The sequence below is a fragment of the Microcaecilia unicolor genome, chromosome 3 (assembly GCF_901765095.1).
Source record: "Microcaecilia unicolor chromosome 3, aMicUni1.1, whole genome shotgun sequence".
NCBI lineage: Eukaryota > Metazoa > Chordata > Amphibia > Gymnophiona > Siphonopidae > Microcaecilia > Microcaecilia unicolor.
In genome coordinates this window covers 296,102,614-296,119,577 of record NC_044033.1, presented here as the reverse complement: position 1 = coordinate 296,119,577, position 16,964 = coordinate 296,102,614, and the positions used below count along the sequence as shown (strand labels likewise).

The following is a 16,964-nucleotide window of genomic DNA, read 5'->3' as shown; positions in this document are numbered from 1 at the left end:
GAAGCATGGAACAACGGAGGACAGGCGCGTGCGGCACCCCCCCCCCCCCCGGCGGCATGCACCCGGCCGGGGCGGGGGTTCCTTCGCGGGGGTGTTCTTCCACCGGGGGAGTGGGCGCTGCATCGGGGGGGGGGGGGGCGCTGCACCCGGGAGGCGGGGCGCATCGGCGATCCTCCCCGGGTGCCAGCCCCCCTAGGAACGCCACTGCCCCAAGCAAATGATTTAAACAGCCAGGAGCCATTTCTGGTCATTTAAATTACTTTCAATATTGACCTCTGTTATATCTTCCCTTCTCACTTCACATTTGGGCCTGTTGCTGGCTCTGGAGCAGCAACAGCAACCATAACAACTTAAAGCTCAATGCGGGGCCTCGGATCCAGAATGCAGTCTCAGGCTCTGCAGAAGCCTTCTCCCTTCTTCCACACAGGTTTTCTGTTATCATGGAAACCCTTGCAAGGGCAGGACTGCTGCAGTCCCCTGAGACCACCCTGAACTCAGGTGTTATGAATTACTGCAATGCTTTGTACATCAGATTTTCAGTCAAATTTTTTTTTAGAAGTTACAGGCAATTCAGAATATGGCAGCACAGTTTCAGATGAAAGTGGTGAGGAGGAGAATGCTCAGCTGTCACTGGCCAAATGACACTGGTTTCCATTGAAAGAGAAATGTACATTTAAAATCTTAAAGATGTCTTCTAAGATCATATATACTCATAGACCAGGTTATTTGAGGGGGGAAGCTGCAAATGCAAAAGTGTGCCCGGTGGGTGTCTTTGGTCTTCCTGGAGTAGCTTAGGAAATATTCTACAGAAGGGAAGGAAGGAGAGACACTGATAGGCAGGGAGGATAGCATAGAAGGGTGAGAGAAGCAAAAAATAGTGAATGTATGATAAAGGAGAGAAGCAAGATTTATAAAAGGGAGAATAAAGACTGAAAAGGGAAAGTGGTAAAAACTGAAAAAGACAAAAAAAAAAAAAAAAGAAAAGAATGAAAACGGATAAACTGAATTATCCAACCCCACAATAGTTGGACAACTACTTTTTTTTAAACTCATGTTTATTAATCTAATAGCAAACATACAAAGAACATGGTAATTGCAAAACAGTTTTCAATTTAGAACTTCAAATAGATCCCCCCCCATTGCTCCTCCATTTTCCAAGTGTAAAATTTACATTATTAATATGCACAGTGTGGTACAGAATTGCTGCAGAACTTTGTAACCCTTTCTGCAGAATCTTCCCCTGATCTGATGCAGGACTCTATGGGGCCTTACATAAGCATTGTAATGGTTGATTTCACTGCCTTCTTCTCTTGCTGCCAGCCATTGCTCTTCTGAAGGATAAGGATCCAGGCTCCTTTCTGATCCGGGACAGTAATTCCTTCCAAGGAGCCTATGGGCTGGCCCTGAAGGTGGCCACACCTCCACTCAGCGCACTCAATCAGCCCTGTAAAGGTGAGAATCCATCTCCCTGCAATAACAGACCCACTCTCCACCCAATGCACTGTCAATCATGTATTAGGAAGAATCCTCTTCCATTCCCCTCTATGCATGCTGCCCCTCTTCCTACCCTCCACCCAATGCCCTCAGCTGTTCCTAAGGATCCTTGTTTTCAGTTTTTAATGGTAGTTTATTTTTCGCATAAACTTATCAGTGTTTATTTCAAGAATGTGAAATCCAAGAGAAAATCAATGGGGGGGAAAAAGCACTATTTTTCCTGGTAAATATCAGTTTATTTTGGTGGAGAGATGTTCACATTTTCCTTTGAATTAACTGTTTACTTTGGTATACTATATACCAAAACCATGAAAAACATAAAATTTGAACTGAATGGGTAAGTCTTTTTTAATAGCCTAACTCTGGGTCCTATTTAGAGAGTTGCACGGGGACAGAAATTTTACCCATCCCCACTGGAATCTCTTTCATCCCCCCGCCTGTCCCCACAAGTAATCTTCTCCATCCCCGCCTGAACCTGTACTAAAATAACCCGGCATCGTAAAATAACCCAACTTAACAGTAGCCCATGTTGATAACTTCCCCTCTCAGTGCTTATGGGGATTTCAACGCTATCAACCATATCCATGAATTTTTTTAGTACTGTTATAATTGCTAAGCTAGCTTAGAAACACAAGGAAAGGATAGGTAGGCTGGCCTGGCGCTACACTTCAGCGGGAATCCCGCAGGACCTGCATCCATCCCCGTGGACCTGGAGGGGATCCCCGCAGAATTCCCACTCATCCCGTTCCAGTGCAGCTCTCTAGTCCTATTTACTCATTTTTCCAACCTGATGCACTCTTTGAAATAGGGGGTGACAGGTCCTCAACAGTACACATAAAGCGGTTCTTTCTGGTGCTTAAACAGGGTGCCACTGGCACTCTCCTCCACACAGGGCCCTAAAGAGACCAAGCCGGGCCCCAGGCAATCTTGAGGGCACCCCACCGTCCCCCCCCCCTGGCAGTAGCTTACTGCTCGCTCAGTCTATCATGTTAACTCTGCCCTGCGGGCCACAGGTCCTTCTTCCTGCTGTGTTCCCTCCTGTCCTGCCTATGTGGACATAGGAAGTACTTCACATTGAAGGTGGCCAGCAGAACAGAGTTAACAAGATGACCTGGTGCACAGGAGCAGGAGACAAATCCAGCCTTCTGCCCTGTGCCTCATATTGGAAGCCTGAAGAAAGTGGCTTTTTTGCGCCGAGACCCCCTTGGAGGCCAGGCCCGGGGGAATCTTGCCCTCCCCTCTCGGCGGCCCTGCCCCCACGCATAGCTCCCATTGCTCACTCTCATTCCTGGCTAGCCTGGCTGTTATATACTTTCGGGCTGATGCTCAGAACTCCCACGGTAAATCTAATACCACAGAAAACTAGCTTGCCAGTGCTCAAAGGAAATAGTATACAAATTATATGCATGCTGTAGAAGCGAAAGCATGGAGAGGAACATGCTTGAAGCACACATTAGCGCCTGTTTTCTGCGCTTTTAAATATAAGCTTTTTGGAGCGTCTTCCGGTTGGGGAATGGAGTAGAGAGGCGGAAGGTGAAGCTACTCCGGGACACGAAGTGATCCGCACTCGTAATCAGCGTCCTAAACGAAATTAAAGCGCTAATCTGGAAGCGGGAGGGTGTCCTGCACAGGCGAGAATCAAACAGCCGAGAACCGGGAGCCATGGCGGCAAAAATAGGGCGGAAAGAGCCTAAAGACCGAGCACGCCCCGGAGAAAACAAAATGGCGGATAAAGGAGCGCCAGACTCGCCCTCGCCTAGCTCACTTTGGGCCGCGGAGATCACTGAAGAAGTGAAGGCGGCAGTGGAGCAGACGATCGATCATAAAATGCAGTTGATCATAGATAAGCTGGATGGCATGGACGAGAGGCAAACCACACTGATGACTGAATTGCACGAGGTACAGCAGAGAGTGGGGCAGGCGGAGGAGGAGATCCGGAAAGTAGCAGAAGAGCACCTGAAAATGACCCGTAGGTTGGGAGAACTAGAATCGAGGTTGGAGGATCTTGAGAACCGCTCAAGGAGGAACAACTTGAGACTGGTGGGACTCCCAGAGAGTGCCGGGGAAAAAAATCTGGGTGCTTTTCTTGAAAAATGGCTGCCGGGAGCGTTGGAACAGCCAGGTCTTGAAGGAAAGCTGAGAATTGAACGGGCACACCGGCTGGGACCCCGACGTGACAACGCGGAGAGACCACGGGTGACCATACTAAAGATCCTGAACTATGCTCACAAGATGGAGATTCTGCAGAGCCTGAGAGCAGGAAAGAAGTTGGAATACCAGGGAAAGAAAATTTTATGTTTCCAAGACTATTCACAGAAGGTATCTACAGCCAGAAGGGACTTTGCCCCCATCTGCTCAGCTTTGTTTGATCTTAAATATAAGTTTAGTCTCCTGTACCCAGCAAGACTGAAGGTGATAAATAATGGTCAAGCAGTCTTCTTTGAAACAGTGAGGGAGGCTAAAGAATTCGTGGGTAAACTGAAAGGAGCAGACGGTGGAGCGCCTGGAGAGAATAATGGATGAAGTGAACACTGAACTGCAGATCAAGACGAAAGGGCGACAGAGCGGTGGGGGTTAAAGCCTGCAGAAATATGGAGGAGACTTTGCGTTGATTGACACACATGTTGATGATGGCTCGTCGTTGCGAGCCAAAAGGTTTTCTGGTTGTAGTTGAGCGCAGACTGTTCACTGGACAAGGACATCAGAGGGTCATAGCCCTCGGAGCAATAAGAAAGTGTCCTAATCCTGGGGACACGGAAGCTCACTTGCCCTTGGGCATGTTGGGGGTAAAGTATATTGGGGGGGGAGTGGGGGGGGGGAAGGGACTAAGGGGAAGAGGGGAGGGAGGAATAGGATTCGAGGGGTAGGTCATAGAAGGGTTAAGAAGAAGGGGCAAATGTGGATGCGTGAGAAGTGTGAAAGAGAGATGTGGATGTCTGATAATAGTGGTGGGCGACATGCGGATAAAGAACTGTACCCGGGAGGTGGAGGCTGGGACATCTCCGGGGTGTATATAAATTGGAAGGCAGAAATGGAGTCACACATCAGTAAGCAAGGATGACAAACTTAAAGATAGTGACTTGGAATGTGGGGGGCATTCATTCCCCAATAAAGAGGCAAAAAATCTTGAAGGTCCTTAATGACCAGAAAACGACAATAGCTCTCCTGCAAGAAACGCACCTGACACACATAGAGCACGAGAAGCTAAAGAGATGGTGGGTGGGTGAGGTCATAGATTCCCCGGCAGTAGGAGGGAAAGGAGGAGTGATAATATTGATTCGTAAGGGGCTGCATGTGAAAATACGGAAAACTGTAAGGGATACTAGAGGGCGGTATGTACTGGTGGCTCTTGAGATAGAGAGGCAATCAATGCTGTTATGTAATATATATGCACCCAATACTTTTGAGAAGGTGTTCTACAAGACGCTTTTGCGCAGAATGCAAGACATGGGGGAAAGCCTTGTGGTGATGGGTGGCGATTTTAATGAGGTCAGAGACCCGCTACTAGACAGGTCTAGGCCGACGTGGAGGGAGCTGTCCAGGGGCCAGAGGGGGTTGGGGTTGCTGGAGGAGGCGTTGGATGTGATAGATGTCTGGAGAACTTTGCACCCGTTGGAAAAAGATTACACGCACCTGTCCAGAGCCCACTCCACACTGTCCCGTATTGATTATATATGGATTGCAAGGGAATTGTTAACACAAGTGCAAGGGGCTGCGATTGGACCAATAGTTGTCTCTGATCATGCCTGGGTATCGATGGAGATGCGACTGGATAATAAGGCGCAGAGAATCTTTTCTTGGCGTTTCCCGACATACCTCTATCGAGATAGGCAATTTCAGTTACAATTAAAGGCTAGATGGGAACAGTATCAAGGGGAAAATGAGGCCCATAGGAATGATCCGGTGCTTTTTTGGGAAGCCGCGAAAGCGGTTCTCCGAGGTGAGACAATAGCCTATAATAGTTTCCAAAGGAAGGTACGGAAGCGAGAGGTATTGAGATGGGAGAAGAGGGTAACAACCTTAAGGAGAGAATATGGCCATACACACACACCAGAAGCGCGAGCCCGGTTACTAGAGGCGCAGCAAACCTTAAATGAACTGCTGCAACAGACAGCGCAAAAATCCGCAATGTATTACAAATATGTATTATAAATTTGCTAATAAAGGAGGGAGATTTCTGGCTAGACTATTGAAAAGGCAGGTGGGGTCCAGAAAAGTGCTCTCACTAGCTAATAGCCAAAAAGAGCTGAAACACACGGATAGTGCGATAGCTGAGATCTTTAGGCACTTTTATGAACAACTGTATAAACTGCAATCAGAGGTGGTAACTCCGAGCGCAACATATCTTGGCAGTGTGGAACTACCAAAGTTGGAAACTGCAGATTTAAAGATCTTAAATGCAGAAATAACAGAGGATGAAGTAGATTGGGTAGTGCAGCAGAGCTCCCTGGGGAAGGCACCTGGGCCGGATGGCCTCAGTAACGAATTTTATAAATTACTTAGGCCAGGAATTGGACGACAATTAGCGGAGGTATTCAATGAGGTGGTCAGAAGGGGGCAGATGCCTGAACATATGAATAAGGCTAATATTACGGTAATACTGAAGCCACATAAGCAGGCACACTTACCGGAATCTTACAGACCTATTTCTTTGCTGAATTCGGAGACGAAATTTTTAGCTAAGATTCTGGCGAATAGACTGGCCCGGTTCTTGCCGACATTGCTGGAAGAATCACAGGTGGGTTTCGTGAAAGGTCGAAAAGTGGTTAGGAATCTGAAACGAATACTTGGGGCACTGGAGCGAGTGAGGGACGAAGGTTTGCAAGCCATGTTAATAAGCTTTGACGCCGAATAGGCCTTTGACAGAGTGGACTGGGGCTTTATGTTTGAGATCTTAAAGGCCTATGGCATAAAAGGCTTTTTCGGAAAAGCTGTAAAGACGTTATATACAGATCCTAAGGCGCGAATTAGTGTCAATGGGTTATTCTCCGACTGGTTTGATATAGGGAGGGGCACCCGGCAGGGATGCCCGCTCTCGCCGCTACTATTTGTATTGACCCTGGATCCGCTATTGCGGGAAATTAGCAACAACGTAGAAATTAAAGGCGTTCGGATCCTGGATCAGGAATTTAAAACTGCAGCATTTGCAGATGATTTACTGGTGCTGATAACGGAACCGCAGAAATCGTTGACCCGGTTGTTGGAAAGTATGAGGGAATACGGGGACTTTGCGGGCTTCAAACTGAATCTAGAGAAATCAGAAGCCCTAGTCAGTGCTGGGGTAGATCCAGAGATTTGGAGTCGGTCACAGATCCGCCAAGCACTCACGGAATTTAAGTATTTGGGAGTGCAACTGTCGGTGGACCCGGCACAACTATACAGAATTAATGTCCCTCGTTTAATTGGGGAAACTAAAGTACAACTGACAGCTTGGGTTTCCTTGCCGCTGTCATTTCTAGGTAGAATTCATTTATATCGCATGGTCATATTCCCGAAATGGCTGTACATGTTGCAGATCTTGCCTATCAGGCTGTTGGTCAGAGATCTGAAAACTCTGCAGAGGCACATAGCATGGTTTTGCTGGGCGGGGAAAAAATCGAAAATGAAGTGGAAATATGTGTATGGGACTCAGCGTGAGGGTGGGTTGGGCATGCCTGATTTAAAAGATTATAACTGTTACTAAAGAAATTTCGGATTTAAAACAATCTCAGCAGAACTTATTGGAGAAAATTCAAGTTCAAGATAATCAAGTTAACAATTTAAAGGCTGAAATCTCTACTTTGCAATCGTTCTCAGGAGAGGTTTCTAAAGACAGAGATATATTGAAGAGAAAAATAGAATACTTGGATAACCAGGGGAGAAAGAATAACTTACGACTTATAAATTTTCCTAAAGCTCCTTTGACTTCACCTATAGACATGTTGCGTAGATATTTTCAGGAAATACTTAAAATTCCTGCAGAGGCTTTTCCACCTATCAATAAGGCCTACTATTTAACTGGGATTAAGAAACCGGACCCCTTGGTTGCCCATAATCAGCTTGAAAATGTAACAGCTCTTTTGGAGAATTCACTGGACACCGTGACGGAGAGGACAACCCTTTTGATATCATTTGCGTTAGAACTTGATAGAAACAATATTTTCAAATTATATTTCAAACATTTAAATGAGAAATTTCTCGGAGAACAAGTTCGTATATATCCAGATTTAAACAAGGAAACTCAATTGCGGAGACGAGAATTTATGAGATTGAGACCTAGAGTTATTGCCTTAGGTGCTTTATTTGTTTTAAAATTTCCATGTCGTTGCATTATATCTATTGACTCAGTTACATATATGTTTCTTGAACCCCAAAAAATGAAGGTCTTTGTTAATTCTAGAGAAAGTAGAGAAATTCAACCTTGAATGTTCAATAGGTTTGATACGCTGATATTCGGCTGTGGGTAATTGCATGATACCGCTCTTTAGATTATTGTTGAATATTTTCTTTTTTCTTTTTCCTTGTTTCTTGCCTGGTAAATTGTGGTCTAAATGTATTTTGGGTTATTTCATGATTTGCAACATTTTGATATTTTTTATTTCCTTTTTTCCGACATTTATGTTATATGACTAAATGTATTATAAAATTCAATAAAATAAAATTAAAAAAAAAAAAAAAGATTATAACTGGGCTTGCATGGCCAGACACTTGCGAGATTGGGTCTTGCATTTGACAACATACACTGACATAGGCTGGGAACAAGCTTTGTTTCGACCATGGTCTTTAAATTGCTTATTACACACTAGAAAAGTGAAGATACCAACTCCTTTCCAAGATAGTGTACTTTTACAACCTCTACGTTACGCCTGGAGGTTGCTGTTGGGTATCTGGGGGCAAGATCCGGAGGCCAGTGTGCTGCTAACGTTAGTGGGGAATGTAGATTTCCAGGCGGGCAGGGAGAACCGAATTTTTAAAGATATGGAGCGACAGGGAGTGACACTATTGGAGAGTTTTCTTCAGATGGATGGGTCGCTGCTGCCCTATGGGGAATTTGAAAGGAGGTGTGCGGGAGGTCCACTGGCGAGATTGGCCTATTTACAACTGGAACACTATTTCAGAAGCTTGCCCCGGTCTGCACTCACATTGGATTTTGGGAAGAAGGTTCGGGATTTTCTGAAAGGGGATGAAGTAGAGCAGACATCAATCTCCTGGTTTCATAAGGCGCTGAGGGATTTAAAACCCCCCAAAGATGTCAAGGAGGTAGTGGGGAGATGGGAGCAAGAGCTGGGAAGTTCATTTGCTATGGAGAAGGTGATGACAGCACTAAAAGGGATGACAGGGGTAGTGCATAGTGCAGAACTGCAAGAATGTCATTTTAGAACAATACATAGAGCATACTTCTTGGGCAAGCAAGCATGGCATGCAGGGATAGTGGAGGCCGATAGATGCCGGAAGTGTGGAGTGGGCATGCCTTCTTTGGCACATGGGTTATGGCAGTGTCGGCGAATTCGGGGTTTCTGGACAGCTCTCGCCCGTTTTGTATCGAGGATCTTGGGGTGTAGAATACAGTTCACTTTTGAACGAGTCATGTTTAGTTCGCCAAGAGTGTGGGCACGGGGAACAAAAGAAGAGAAGCTATTCCTGAGTAAGTCTTGCATTCTGGGGAAGAAATGCATATTGAATCATTGGTTAATGGACATACCGCCCTCCTACTGGTATTGGAGGAACAAATTGCACGCGCTTATGATGTGGGAGGCCAGAGGTGCTCGATTCACCCCCAAAAGAAGGAAACATTTCATAAAAATTTGGACAGCATATTTGAATGTAGTAGCGCCCAGAGTTAGAAGTCAGGTGTTGAATGAGTTGGAGTGAATGGGGATGATTGTGGAGATAGAGCGAATGGTGAGGTAGGGGGAAGTACTGGGGGGGGGGAAGGGTTGGGAGGGAGGGAAGAGGATGGGGGATAATTCTGAGACAAATACCACTGACAACTGATTATATGGGAACTGTGTTAGCCTTTAAAGGTGTTGATGTTGGCAATAAAGCTGTATGATTCATGTAAGAGACGGAGAAGCTAGATGAAGGGCTATAAGAAACAAGGCCCTGTGCGGCAGGCCGTGCCTTTATTCTACTGTCTCATGATGAAGAGTTTTCTTATTATCAATACCCTGAACAGTATATCCTATGTATGGTAGCACTGTATGAAGTTGGTGTCGTGCATAACTTGAGGGGGGAGGGGGGGTGGGGAGAGGGGATGGGAAGGGGGATAAAGCAAAAACGTTAACAAGCTGACTTGAATTATCACGTTGATATTTGGATTGATCTTCTTTCAGTGTAAAGAATGTACAAGTTTCGTTGTTCTCAATAAAAAAGATTTAAACATAAATATAAGCTTTTTGATTTTTTTTTTTTTAAATTTGGAAGGCCTATATTTAAGCTCAGGAAATAGGCACCAATGTGTGTTTTCACTTTCAGGTTTGCTCAGATTCGCGCACATTTATTTCTTAGTACCGGTGCTTACAGGATTGCATCGTTTTTCTTCCATTTCCAAAAGAAATCAAAGCCTGCAGATTTTAAAGAGAATCATGAGAAATCCTCTTTTTAAACACTCTAAGGCCTGCTCCGAGCTGGCATTAGGTTTTCAGCTGTAAGGGTGGCTTTGTTTTGTGCGCTGTTTTCTGAGTACTGGGAAAGAATAGGAAATTACCTCATTAATATCGGTTTGTCTAAATTTATATGCCATTTGTGCCAATCTTTGGCATGCACACTGTCTCCTGCCCTAGAGATCTGTGAGCATTCTGCCTTCACCTTGTTCCATTTTGAGCATTGGCCCATTGAAGCTCATGTGCTGCACACATATTCTTGGTTCTGCTTCTGCCCAGTCACAAGAAGAGCAGGGGATTATTACTTCTTATTTGATCCTTTCTGTGGTACAACCAAATCAGTTTACATATTGCATACAGGTTCTTTCTCTGTCCCTAGAGGTCTCACCTTCTAAGTGTAATCCTGGTCCCCACCAGAAAGTCGTGGATGCCAGCTAAGCTCTTTGGGTCAGGCACCCAGACCAGGATGTATAAAAGATAAAAGTCTCTCTTTGAGTTGGGTGCAGGCCGGGGCCAGGCTAAATCCCGGTAGGCCAGGGGGAGGGAGTTTAAGCTACCACCTTTATCACTTTAACACAGTCCCTGAAAAAAATTCATGCTTGGTCCGGGAGTTACTTTTATACTCTTTTGAACTTTTACTGACAGAACAGTGAACAGGAACTCACAGCAACAAGGTATTTTAACAGTTGTCGATTTTCATTTCTTCAGTAGGTAGCCCCAAATCATTAAGCAGATGGAATGAAAAATAAGTCTCTCAGAATCAATCTCTCATAGTTTACTTGGCTCTCAACTCCAACAACCCATTTCACCCGGAAGGACGTCAGCTTCCTTGTGAGACAAGTGACCTGCTGGGCTTTTCCTCAGCTGCCAGACCAGATCCAGGACCGGACCTCCACTGTCCATCCCTCTTCACTGGAAGTGCGGTTCCTCTCACCCACCTCAGGCCCAGATAGGCCTCTCCCTGTTTCACTCAAGGGGGGGGGTGGGGGTTAGTCTCTCCCAGCCCCGGAGCCATCTTGCTTCAGCCTCTGCTGTTTCAGCAGAGGTTACCCTGTTACAGCAACCCCTGTTTATTATGCTGGGTAGGAAACCCCCTCAATCCACAGGTCCCAGCAGGGGTTTGGGCAACCAAAGACCCCCGGGGACAAAATGGCAGAAACATGTATTTTACCACTCTCCTCCCCCAGTGACATCCCCCTGTCAATCAATACAGTATCGCATTTCCCTCTCACGTTAATATACCCAGTTGTATTATTACACTGGCACCCCATATCAGTCGGCAGGGTATGCCCCTTCTCTAGCCACTAAGCATTCCCATTAGTCCTCCCAGCCCCTAGCCAGGAGTCAGATATGATTCAGTAATGCAATGGAAGAACTCACCTAGACTTAACCCCCCGTTCTGGGTTTCCTAGGGGATTACATAAGTTTATGGTTTTAAGTGTCAAAAACAAATCAAACAAAGCAAACAGTCAGCAGTTTTTGGCCACCTTAAAATACTGCACTTTCTCTGCTGGAGCGATACCGATAAACTGATTTTTACTTACAAAACAAAAGGTCTTTACCCATAAAGGTGAGAAACGTAGTGCTTTGTTTATCCTCTTCCCCAGCCCTCAGAGGTACAGGTTACCTTAGTTACCCCCTTAGCTACGCCGATGCTTTCCAGTATTCCATGACAGTTATTCACAGGAGATATCACTTGGATGAACATAGTGGATCCTTTTGCTTTTCGTAAGAACATAAGTGATGCCACAAGTACCTGGCAAGATCCTAGAACAGTAAAACAGATTTTATGCTGCTTATCTTAGAATATGCAGTGGATTTTCCCAAGTCCATCTTAATAATGGCGTATAGACTTTTAGGAAATTATCCAAACCTTTTTAAAACCCTGCTAAGCTAATGGCTTTTATCACATTCTCTGGCAATGAATTCCAGAGTTTAATTACTTGTTGAGTGAAGAAATATTTTCTCCAATTCGTTTTAAATTTACTACATAGTAGCTTCATGATAGCTGTTCTTGGGATGTGGCATTATTGATGGAAAAACTGACCCTTGCAGCACCTTCCACTGTGTGCATATTCCAAGACTCTTTCAGGATAATTATACAAACAAAGCACTATCATTTATACACTAATTAGATGCATAAATGACTGACTGAAATACTGACATGTATATGTGTATATAATCATGTAAATGCCAAATATCCACCTAAGCGCTAGTCTGTAAATACATTCATATCTTACTTAGTGTGTATCTGACAGGCAGAACCTGGGTGGGGCACAAACTTACATATATAACTTATAGTATTCTATAAGGGTTACACACGTATCTCACATTGTGGTGTGAGCCTTTACACTAGCATATATGCACATATATACCTGTTTATGCTGGTATTCTATGAAACTAATGTAGATGCCTACTTTCCTTTACAGAATAGCCATCTAAATAAAGGGGATGGGATTTGATATGCCGCCTTTCTATGGTTACAATTAAAGCAGTTTACATATTATATACAGGTACTTATTTGTACATGGGGTAATGGAGGGTTAAGTGACTTTCCAGAGTCACAAGGAGCTGCAGTGGGAACTAAATCCAGTTTCCCAGGTTCTCCGGCCACTGCAGTAATCATTAGGCTACAGGTGCACTGTTATAGAATTGATCCTTGTGTGTCTTCTGTCATCAAATGACTTGTTTCATTCTCTACCTCAGGTGACCCCAAGGAGCAACTCGTTCGACACTTCTTGATAGAGACAGGGCCTAAAGGCGTCAAGATCAAAGGTTGCCAGGATGAGCTCCACTTTGGTGAGTGTTCTGTGGACAGGAGGGGGCTCATGGCTGCCATGAGCTCTGCATTCCTCTCACCACCTCCAGGGGGCCTCTGTCTTTCTTGTGATTTGCTGCACATAAATTTACACTTTCCACCACAAGTCTAGACACTATCCCACAACAGCCAGACTCCAGTATGAAGAAGTCACCCACACATAAAGATGAGGTCTTAGACAGCCTCTTAAAGGCAGACAGATGATAATATGAGATGACCAGGACTTGTGATATATGAAGGCTAGCTTAAGAATTCAGTGGCAGTGCTGAATTTAATCACTGCAATGAGAGACTGCTAACAGCAGAAACTGCCTCTACTAAATATATGAGCAGAACTTGTATGTTGGTTTGCTTGGAAACCGTCTCAAAGTTTATAGGAAAGAAAGAAAGTGAGTTTTGGAGGGGGGAAGTGACATCACCTGTGGAGATAGCAGCCTAAATTTTTGGCTCCTCTCACTCTGTAGAAAACATGCTTATCAGTGATCATTTGATCATTTTTCCCTCCATAGCGGCTTGGGATCAGCACTAGAAGGTTGCAGAGAAGTTCGATATTGATGAAGCACTGAATGGTAGATTTAAAGGGCTTCTTTCACACCCATGGCAGCATGGCCCACATAAAGGAGAAGGCATAAAGGAGTTTCTCCCTTATAAGGTGTGAAGCCCCACCCAGAGCATCCCAGGATACACTGGGCAGGGCTGGGTGCCGCCATTTTGCAGGTGGCGCCGAAGGAAGAGGAGGGAGGCCACCTCCCTCCTCCAACCCAAGGTAGGGGGAGTGGGGGGGATTGACCGTGGCCCACTGCATCACCAGGGACTTCTTGCCAATGCTGGGGGGGTTGGGGGGGCTGGAGACCCCCCAGATTTCTAGCCACCCTTGAACCTGTGTTGGGGGGGTTGGGGTCAGGGGGACTGGAGGTCTACCAGACCTCTAGCCCCATGTCACGGGGGGGGGGGGGTCGTAGTGAGGTCCTTGGTTCCTGCAGGGGGGGGGGGTTGCTTCATTGGGGGGAATGGGGGCCTGCTAACATGCAAATGCATGGTGGACAGGGCTCACCATTCATCCCCAATGGTCTGCAAACCCTAACGCCAGCTCCGAACTGGCGTAGGGTTTGCCGCAGCCAGCATGCCAATCTTTGGCACGCTGGTCGCTGATCATTGGGGATGAATAGGTTTAGCATGCATTTGCATGCTACTTGCGCTAAGAGCCCTGTTTTGCATGCATTTGCATGCTAGTTGTGTTCAGAGCCCACGAGCGCGTTGTTTCACACGATCGGGGGCTCTGATCATGGGGCAGTAGCAAACGCAGGTGCTAGTATGACGCTAACAGCCTCTAGCACCCGCGTTTGCTTCTGATCATCGGCCCATTAGTGCACATTAAAAATAAGCCCATATATTCCTATATATGTTCCTGCTCAAGGCTGCCAGTCTTGCCTTCCTCTGACATAATTTCCTGTTCTGGGCCAGAGCTGGTCCGCCGTGATAATGCTAATGCTAATCCTTAGCATGCGTTAAAAACTGTAGCATGCCTTTGTAAAAGACCCCCTTAGAGTGCTGTTCTGGAGACTGCACCTTCAAAAAGATATAAACAGGATGGAGTTATCCAGAGGGCAGCTACTAAATTGGTCAGAGCTCTCCCATATAAAGCGATGGGAACAGACTTAAAAATCTCAATATGTAGAAGAAAGGTGGGAGAGGACAGATATGATAGGGATGTTTAAATATCTCCATGGCATAAATGCACAGGGGATGACTCTCGTTCAGTTGAAAGGAAGCTCAGGAATGAGGGGGCATATGATGAAAGTAATAAACTGAGGAAATACTTCTTTAAGGAAAGGGTGGTAAATTCGTAGAATGGCCTCTTGATGGAGACAAAGACTGAATTCAAGCAAGCATGGGACAAGTACTTAGAATCTCTAATGGAGAGGAAGAGAGAAAGAGTAGATGGGCAGACTGGATAGGCCACATAGTCTGTACCTGCCTTCATGTTTCTGTCTTTATAAAATCATGAATGGGGTAGAACATTTGAATATCTATAGGCATAGTTGGGTGAGCATGGGGGCAGCGAACCCCCAAATGTTGACTTGGTCACTCTTCTCCCACTACAAATTACACTGGTATAGGGGAATAGTTGTAACTTCAGCCCTCCATAAAACTAACAACCAGCAGATTGAAAATAAAATCATAAAATGTATTTTTTTTCACAAATCACATAATTAAGCTGTGGAATCTTTTGAGAGATGTGGTCAAGCTGAATAGTAGGCCCAAAAGAGAATTGGAGAAGTTCCTGGAAGAAAGGTCCATACAAAATAATTTGGCATATTGACTTGAGAAAGCCACTGCTTGTCCCTGCAGAGGAGCTGTATGAATTTAGGGTGTCCTGGGTACTGACCCAGACTGACCACTGTCAGGTACAGGCAGGGCCGTGCCTAGGGTCTCTGGTGCCCCCCTGCAGACTATCAGTTGGTGCCCCCCCCCCATCCCCGTGTGGCATCTCCTTTCTCTCTTCTCCCTCTTCTCCCACCCTGCCCCATTTTTCAGCCCATTACAGAGGAGATCTGATGTGTGCCTGCTTAAGAGCATAAGAAATTCCATACTGGGATAGAACAAAAGTCCACCGAGCCCAGTATCCTGTTTCCAACAGTTGCCAGTCCAGATCACAAGTACCTACAACTACTACTAGATGGAATGGGGAAAGGATAGCAACTAAAAATATGAGAATTCTGGGTATGTTAAAAAGGCAGCACCTGGTACCACAGTTTTACACCATTAACAGCAGTGAAAAGGGCCGAGATATGTTTCAGTTGGACTTGTATTTAAAATATTTTTTTACCTGCTCTATCCAGAATTCTAGGCAGGGTACAAAGAAACATACTTATAACTTACAGGTTATTTTACTTGGGGTCCCTTTTACTAAAGCTGGAGACACCCCAGGTTTTCAGGCACTGAGTATAACCCAGCACCCACATAGCTTCTAAGTACTGGCCTCTGTGGCAATGAATGTTCTCCCCTCCTTTGCAGACCCTGTCTCCCTTGTAACAATACAAGCCCCTCTCCAACATGTCCTGCCCCCACCCCCCCATCTTCTGGTCTCCCTCCTGGAATTCCCCCAACCATATAAATCCATCTAACAGCATGACCCTACCCCTTCCTGACATCCCCCCCCCCACCACCACCACCACCATCCACACACACACACAATGGGAAACCCCTCACATCCTAGTAGGTCCCCCCTTTACTTTAATGGTGGATAACTGGTGCAAAATTCAGCACTATAAATTGCTAGATGCTTTAAGTGTGGACTATAGCCATAGAAAAGTGTGACCCAAACCACAATTAGATTAGATCTGAGTGCCAGAGCATTGCATCTGTCTCTGTGCCATATTCATATGCACTGCTAGACTTCTTCCTACTCAGGCAGCAACTGGAAGCCCAAGCAGAAAGCAAACCTCTAGTTCCTCTTCAAACTTCCATCTTACCTCCAGGTAAGCTGTGGAATAAGCGGCTCTCCTCTACTCCACCATGGCAACACTCACCCGATCTTCCTGTGGTCCAATACTCGACGGCGTGCAACAAGAGCTGGCAGTGGGCGGTGCCAAAGTCAGAGACGAGCGCTGCGCGCGGGAAGGCAGCTGCACATGCGCATAGGCGCCGACGCACCAACGCGGTAGTAAGGGTTTTTTAAAAAAAATAAACACTCGACTGGCAGTGTGCGGCCGGCGCGTCGTCCTTGAAGGCTGGCGCCCTCCTGCCATGCTTACCCCGCTTACCGGGTTTGCACGGCCCAGGGTACAGGACACTGGGCTCAGTGGATCTTGGTCTGATCCAAAATGGCTTCATCATATATATTACTTTGGCAACGCATGTAAAATTGGCATGCCAATAAAGTTTTATGTTAATCTCTTCAGGGGTTTAATGCCAGAGCTGAGCTTCTACACTTCAGGCCAAGGATGTTGTAGAAGGCAGAAGGCAGAATTCAGACGAGACTGAGAGGGTAGATAAAGGGACGAGGAGAGTCTCAGACATCTTTCTATAGTGTCCCCTGTTCAGCAGGCTCAGAAAGCATATAGATTG

General features: G+C 45.8%; 1 protein-coding gene across 3 annotated transcripts in view; it reads left to right on the top strand.

The window, feature by feature from the left end:
* The window catches only part of TNS2 (tensin 2), a 336,420-nt gene that overhangs the window by 269,406 nt on the left and 50,050 nt on the right, over positions 1-16,964 (top strand). For all 3 annotated transcript variants that reach the window (XM_030198195.1, XM_030198196.1, XM_030198194.1), the window contains exons 22-23: positions 1,321-1,452; positions 12,783-12,875. In XM_030198195.1, the coding sequence (XP_030054055.1) occupies positions 1,321-1,452; positions 12,783-12,875 (225 nt within the window). The remainder of the gene's footprint in view (positions 1-1,320; positions 1,453-12,782; positions 12,876-16,964) is intronic.